The 8,157-nt window shown below is 40.1% G+C and overlaps 1 protein-coding gene across 1 annotated transcript in view; it reads left to right on the forward strand.

Moving 5' to 3' along the window:
• The first annotated feature begins 974 nt into the window (after positions 1–974).
• USP25 (ubiquitin specific peptidase 25) overlaps positions 975–8,157 on the forward strand; it is a 2,531,105-nt gene continuing 2,523,922 nt past the window's right edge. Inside the window, exon 1 of the mRNA XM_044071806.1 lies at positions 975–1,157. Coding sequence (XP_043927741.1) covers positions 1,116–1,157 — 42 coding nt within the window. The 5' untranslated portion in view covers positions 975–1,115. The remainder of the gene's footprint in view (positions 1,158–8,157) is intronic.

An 8,157-nucleotide genomic window follows, 5' to 3' on the forward strand; every position in this document is an offset into this window, starting at 1 on the left:
GGTATGAAGACCACATCATTACACAACACAGAGAAGTTTGTTATTGTCTTATATGTGAATAATGGTTATTTCAGTAAACAACAAAAAAAAATGGATATGTCTAATCTAATTCTCTAAAAACGTGTCCTATTAACTATGGAAACTAAATTGTTCCAGTTTCCAATATTACCAACCAGCTGTTCTCAGGAACACATTTCCTGTGTACTGTTTTCACTGGCACCGGTCTTCATCTGTAAGAGTAGCAATCTGTGAGAACTCTCATGCAGACAGCCACATTTAACGTCATCTACATCAGTCCAAAGGAACCAGAATTAATCTGTTTTCCTGCATAACCACTGGATTCCCACAGAAATGAAACCACCTGAAGGCTTTTGTTTTATACACAGCTGCAGTTCTTCATACTTTGTTTTTTTGCGTAAACCATTCCAGATATATGGCTGGAGGGACTATTCCTAAAGTCTGCTCTATTTTCTTATAAACTGATTTGTTTTTACTGCTATGTGAAATGCTCAATTATTCTGTATAACAGCAATAGACATTTCCACTGTGCTTCTAATGTTTACATAAATCACTGTATTTTCTATTAAAAGAAGTGCAACGCCCTGGGAGGCTGGGACACTTAACAAACATGCAGGTCATGTTAAGTATCAATTACACTGCTTTCAGGAACAGAATTAATAACCCCCACACACAGATATGCATACACACATAAACATACACACAATAGCAGCACCCATCTTGCAGAATGGTGACAAGAGAGGGTTATACTATGCAAAAGCCGAACTTCTGTTTTTTTGCAGTACAGAGTTTACATAACGCATCTGGAACATTTCGCCGGCACAGCTCTTCAGCTCTATGAGAAACTCAGCTGATGTGTTGTGCTGTGAGCTCCCTGGTTTTACTGCACGTTGTTTTTCTCCCAGGCTGTAGTAGCAGTAGGCGTGGTTATGTCTGAGGCTGAGAAGCCGTTGCTGGCAATGCATACTGCTGTCTTCTCACTGTTGTGACTCTACAAAACTCTCATGGCTCCAGAAGCTGGAAACTCAGACGTGTAGTGGGGAATTAGTAGGACTTTTACGCTTCATTTTTGTCACTGAAAACACCAGCTAAAGGACATGACTGTGGAGCAAAATGTCCTCCAACAGAGTTCCCAAAAGGTACAATCTTTCTTGATGTAAGATTTTTTTAACCCCAGTTTAGTGGAATACAGCTCTGCAGTGGGCAATGCAGTTTGTCAGTTGCTGTATTACCAGGAAGAAATGCATGCTAGTGGGTTTGTTGCCAACTTGAAATCCTTGCTTTGTGGCCTGCTTTTGAAGTTAGGAGTTTTTTACCTTACTGACTTATTGTCACAGTTATAGTTGCACAGAATATGAATGTTTGGATTCCGTGGGTCGGCTGTAGTGCTGTTAAAAAAGCTTGTTCTGTTTTTGCACTTTGCACTGTATGTTGGAAAGTTTGTTTCTGCATTCAGCTAGTGCTGGTAATGTTGTCTTATTAAGTGTTAAAAAAGAAATATGAAATGAGGTGGAAACTTCTGAAGAGACCATTTAAGGGTGGGACTTACAGTACTGAGTGAGCAAAATATTTTGGTTTAAATGGAATGCAATTAGTTAAATTTTAGTGGCCAATTAATGGAGTAGTTGTTCCTATGTTATGATATCTTTAAGTCAGCTTATGGATTTGTTTCATCTTTGAACCAGGAGTCCACATCTGCTAAAAATAAGGCATGACTTTACCAATAGCTCAGCATATATGTGATTCAGTAGCATTTGTTCTATCAAGAGACAAACGTGCTTACTACAAGGTATAAGCACACCAACTGAGATACAACAGTGGAAAAAAAAACACACATCCAGCCCGGTATATTGCCACACCCAGTACATCGTTTATACATGCCTTGTGAAAGGTACAGACAGACACACCTACCACATTCTGTAAGGGTTCCTAGTATAAGGTACAGAAATGCAACGTATAGTGCCCAGATAACAGGTATACTCCCTGCATACCACAGACATAACAGCAACAGTGCAGAGAATATGTTTAGAGGACTGTATCTGTATTCCTCCTAGAGGGTATAGACACACCCAACAAACTGTACACCCACACAGGCAAAGTGTACAGGCCTTTTAACAACAGAGTATAACCACTCCATAGTGCTGATACAACACTCTGTCCAAATGCAATGTGCCCAGATAGGTATACCCATTTCTGTGAGCTGGAATTTATGCAGACAGCTCCGGCACAGAGTTTGGGTACAGCTACTGGAGACAGAAAGCATATACCAACAAAATATATTCAATTACATTTTTTTTTGTTTTGCTCACCAGAAAGTCCAGGTGGTCAGAATAAATATTCAGTGGAAACCTTGAGGGAAAAGAAGTTCCACAGTTCATATAACAAGTAATAAAAAATACACAACTTTGAGCACTGAAGGTAGGATTACAAGTAAATATCCCAACACACAGTGGGGATGCACTGTTAATGGAATAATGTAAAGGAACAAGCATTGCTGTTGAATTACGCATAATATACAAAACCTCATAATGTGAAAACATTATAGAGCTAAATTACAGATAGACATTAGAACTAGGTTGGCTTTACGATACGAAAACATGATAACAGGAAAGACAGTGAGGCACTAAGTACTAGTTCAGGAAAACAGGTAGTTAATATTGTCAGATGATGTGTTGATACCAGTAAACAGAGTTTATAACTGTACTAATCCGGTGCTAAGTGGAAGGAAGGCTGTGAGGATTCTACTTACATAAAGAAAAAGCTGAGCATAAAGGCAAAGACGGCATGTGAACAAAGGTGGCAAGTGACAGAGACTGAGAAATACAGACATAAAGTACGTATAAGGTCACTGTTGAGGATTCAGAGGAGAGGACTTAAAAGCCTACCTCTAAACTACTTAGCATAAGAATTGTAGACAAAGTCAAAAATAATGGGGGGGACAAAGGCTCAAAATCAGGGACAGATTTTAAATATTGCTGGTATAAACATGGAAAATTGCTAGAATGACAGGTTTTATATTAGCATGCATTTTATGAAGCGTATGAAGTCCAAAACTGTAATGTCTGTTATTATTTAGTGGTTTCAATACTTAATGATTTGTCATGAAATCAGAAATGTTATGAGGAATAGACAAAAAATATTAGGCAAAAGTTGGGACATTCTGTGAAATTCTGGACAGTTGAAAGGTATGCTGTAAAGTTGGGGTATAAATGAATGTGGGATTGTAGGTTCAGTTTAGTTGGGGGTACAATCGGGGACTGCTTTATTATTTTTAAGACTAGCAGCAGTGTGACACTAACACTAGAGATATGTACATTAATAACACTATAGGAAAGGATGCATGCATATTCAGCCGACAGAAATGCACAGGCTGTGCAATATTGCTGGAAGATTTATCCTTGACAGGAATACCCAAAGTGGTATAGGTGCACAACCTCTCTAAAAAGAATTATGCATGGGAAAGCAAGTGTATCACTCCCATGTTATTTAAGCATCTCACTAAAACATTAAAACCATTACAAGCACACCACACCTGACCCATGCCTGACTACATACATAGTGCAAGTAAACAGAATACAGTGATACTATACAAAAATGACAGCAGGAATATCATGAAGACAGTCTAAGTTTCATAGAGGCTGTCCAAGGGAGACCTTTGTCTGGCATTGTTTTCCACTTCAGATTCACTTCCATTTAAATCACAGGACTGTGATGTTTATGCAGTACTAATAGATCTGGAGATGTGCAGCTTAGGAGGGTGATAGATTGCTTACTTACAGAATCCCACACCTTTAGAAAAGGCTTTGACATAATTTTTTCTTCTACACTTTTTTCTGACCCACAGCTGCTGCTGACTGTAAGTCTCCACCTGCAGAATGATTGACCCATTTGTTCTGCCATCCTGTAGATACTGGTGAGAACAAGAGACAGTTGGCTGAGGAGCTATCATCTCAGTAAGGTCAAAATGTCTGCTCCCTGACCCCAGTGCTGATGGCCTGATGTACATGATGTAGAGGCATCACCTGCAATGCTGTCCCAGTGATGCATACAAGCTCCCACAGATGGGCTGAATACAGCCACATTACTAGCCATTCAGCCACTGAAGCACATTCCACTGGCTTGTATGCTGCTTGCTACTGCACCTGCCCAGCACCAGGTGTCAGTATTGTAGCAAGATCAAGCTGCCTTCCTGCCCCCACCATGGACAAGCCAGCACTGGCTACTCATTCTCACCCTCTCCTTCTCATTATTGTTGTGCCAAGGCCACTAACTGGTCCTAGGTAGTCATGGTCAAAGTCAAGACCTTCGTCCTAACACACCATAAAACCAGCACTGGCATGAATGATTGTTAAAAAACAAACAAAAAACAGTATTGTGTCAGCATTCAATAGCAATGGCTAGAACACAGTGACATTCAGGTTTTTTGATGATCCATAGGTGATAAGGTTGGCACATAACCTATCAAGCAAAAACACAAATGATCAGGTTTGGTGTAAATCCAATGAAGCAACCAAAAAGGTAAAGAAAATACCAGACCTGACCTATGAATCCACATGGTACTGACAAACCCAGACCGGGGAGGGTCTTCCTTTAGAAGACTGCATGCTTGTCTTGCAAATAACTATAAGCATTCCCAGCACTTGTTGTAGATGTGTATAACATAACACATAACTTGACCTCTGCAGTTTATAACTACATGTATTCTGTATAGAGATTACCTCTGTGGAACACACCTGTATCCATGTCAGTACATAGATATTGCCTTTGCAATGTACATTCATGCTGATTCTGTTACACAGATGTAACCCTTGTAGGGCACAGCTCTTTTTACTGAAGTAGGAGACATGAAGTCTCTAGGGTATGGGTGCACCCGTATCATTCTGCTATACTTACATGACCTCTGTGGGGTACAGTCATATCCTTCCTAGTGTACATTCATGACCCCTATCAGACACAGACATGACATCTCTGGGGTGTAGCCATATTCATTCAAATACATATATATGATCTCTGTAGGCTACCACCAAGTCCGCCCAAGTGCACAGACATGACATCACCACTGTAGAAAACACATCTGTACTCACTCCAGTACAGAGATATATGACCTCTGTAGGATCCCACCAAGTCCATTCCAGTGCACAAATGTGACATCACCACTGTACAATACAGCTGTAGTCATTCCAGTACAGAGATATATGACCTCTGTAGGATCCCACCAAGTCTATTCCAGTGCACAGATGTGACATCACCACTGTAGAACACAGCTGTAGTCATCCCAGTACAGAGATATATGACCTCTGTAGGATCCCAAGTGTATTCCAGTGCACAGATGTGATATCACTACTGTAGAATACAGCTGTAGTCATTCTGGTACAGAGATATGACCTCTGTAGGATCCCACCAAGTCCATTTCAGTCACTACTGTAGAATACAGTTGTTGTCATTCCAGTACAGAGATATATGACCTCTGTAGGATCCCACCAAGTCCATTCCAGTGCATAGATGTGACATCACCACTGTAGAACACAGCTGTAGTTATCCCACTAGAGAGATATATGACCTCTGTAGGATCCCACCAAGTCCATTCCAATGCACGGATGTGACATCACCACTGTAGAATACAGCTGTAGTCATTCCAGTACAGAGATATATGACCTCTGCAGGATCCCACTAAATCCTTTCCAATGCACAAATGTGACATCACCACTGTAGAACACAGTTGTTGTCATTCCAGTACAGAGATATATGACCTCTGTAGGATCCCACCAAGTCCATTCCAATGCACAGATGTGACATCCCCACTGTAGAATACAGCTGTAGTCATTCCAATACAGAGATATATGACCTCTGCAGGATCTCACCAAGTCCTTTCCAGTGCACAGATGTGACATCACCACTGTAGAACACAGTTGTTGTCATTCCAGTGCAGAGATATGACCTCTGTAGGATCCCACCAAGTCCATTCCAGAACACAGATGTGACATCACCACTGTAGAATACAGTTGTAGTCATTCCAGTACAGAGATATGACCTCAGTAGGGTACAGTTATGTCCTTTCTAGTGTGCAGTCATGCCTCAGCCATATATATTTATTTATTGACATTTGGTTACCAGAAAAGTCCAACTGGGCACAGGTGCCCTTTTTCAGTGGAGGCCTAGGGAGAAAAGCTAGGTAACAAATTAACGGGATCAATATTTACAATAACAAATTTTGTAATGCAGTTCTAGTGAATAAACAGCATAGTAGACAGTATAATAAAATGTATATTAATATTCACAAACATTAATATGGAAGCAGTTTATTATAGGTTCATAGGACGATACTAAGCTATTGGCCCAGAGGGCCTTATAAGCCTAGCCAAGAATTTCAACCATGTTCCCACAAATTGAGAATTTACAGATAGAAGAGTAGTATATGAGATAGGTATGAGTAATTTAAGAAATACATCAGAGTCCGGTATTAGAGGGGATAAGTAAATTTGATTGTGTTAAATTAGAAGTAGGTACAGTAGTTTTAATACTATAGTAAAGTGTGGTATTAGCAAGGGATAAGAAGGATTAATGGTTTAGTGCTTTTAAAGGAGGTGTAAGAAGGTGAATGAAGGATGTTAGGAGACATATATATATATATATATATATATATATATATATATATATATATATATATATATATATATATATATTCCAGTATGCAGATATGACCTCTATAGATTACAACCATACCCATTCAGGGACAAAGACATGACCTCTGTAGGGCACAGGAATGTTCCATATAGTGCATATACATGGCTAGATTACTGCTGAGTTCAGCAAGGTAAGGACTTATGTAGCTGAATGCACACATATAACTAATGCAGTTTACAAAACATCCAGTGCAGTGTACACACATAACCAGTGCAGTGTGCATACCCAGCCAACACTGCACACAGTGCAAGTGTACACACATAACCAGTGCAGGGTCCATACCCAGCCAACACTGCACACACGCATAATCAGTGCAGGCTGCAGACACACCATACCTCTCAACTGCCCCAGTTTTCACAGAATGTCCAGATTTTTGCCTCAAATCTTTGGTCTGAGCCTCATAAAATGTGTGGTTTTCTGGCAAATCATTGAGTATTGAAGTCACTAAATAATGACTTACATTTGAGTTTCTGATTTCATATCCTTCAGGAAATACATACTAACACAGATCCTGTTATTCTAGCAATTTTCTAAGTTTGTAAGAGCATTATTTAAAATATGTCCCTATTTTTGGACCTTTGTCCCACCATGACTTTAGGCTTTGTCCAGATTTCTTGCACTAAGAGGCGCACCTCTAACCTGTCCCGATTTTTGCAGAATGTACAGATTTTTGTTTAATTTTTTTTTGGTAGGATCCTCATAAAATTTTGGATTTCAGGAAATCATTGGCAAGTCATTGAGGATTGAAGTCAGAAAATAACATAGACATTTCAGTGTCAAACATATCCTGCATAAAAATCCATGTTAATGCAAAACCCATTATTTGATCAACTTTCTAAGTTTGTAAGAGCAATGTTTAAAATTTTGGGGCCTTTGTACCCCCATTAGTTATGGCTTTGTCCATATTTCATGCTCTAAAGGTTTGAGAGGTATGAGACACATGGAATGCAGTGCACATACGTATCCAATGCAAGGTGCCCAAACATACCCAGTGCAGTGTACAGGCATAACCAATGCAGAGCGCAGCAACACCCAATGCAGTATACAGGCTGCAGACATACAACTGCGGTGCAATGCACACCCATAACTAATACAGAATGCAGACACACGCTTTATAATACACATGTATAAACAGTGCATGGTGCGAACACACCTAATGCAGCATGCAAGCATAACCAAAGCAGGTTCAGGCACACCCAGAGCAGTGCATAGGCATAGCAAATGCAGGAACAGGCACATCTAATACAGTGCATAGGCATAAACAATGCAGGTGTAGGCACACCAAATGCAGTGCATATGCATAACCAATGCAGGTGCAGACACACCCAGTGCAGTGCATATGCATAACCAGTGCATTTGCAGACATACCCAATGCAGTGTATAGTCATAACCAGTGCAGGATCAAGCACATCTAATGCAGTGTATACGCATAACCAGTGCAGGTGCAGGACGCCC

Source organism: Protopterus annectens, chromosome 5.part0, assembly GCF_019279795.1.
Source record: "Protopterus annectens isolate FY-2018-M chromosome 5.part0, PAN1.0, whole genome shotgun sequence".
Classification (NCBI taxonomy): Eukaryota; Metazoa; Chordata; order Ceratodontiformes; family Protopteridae; genus Protopterus; species Protopterus annectens.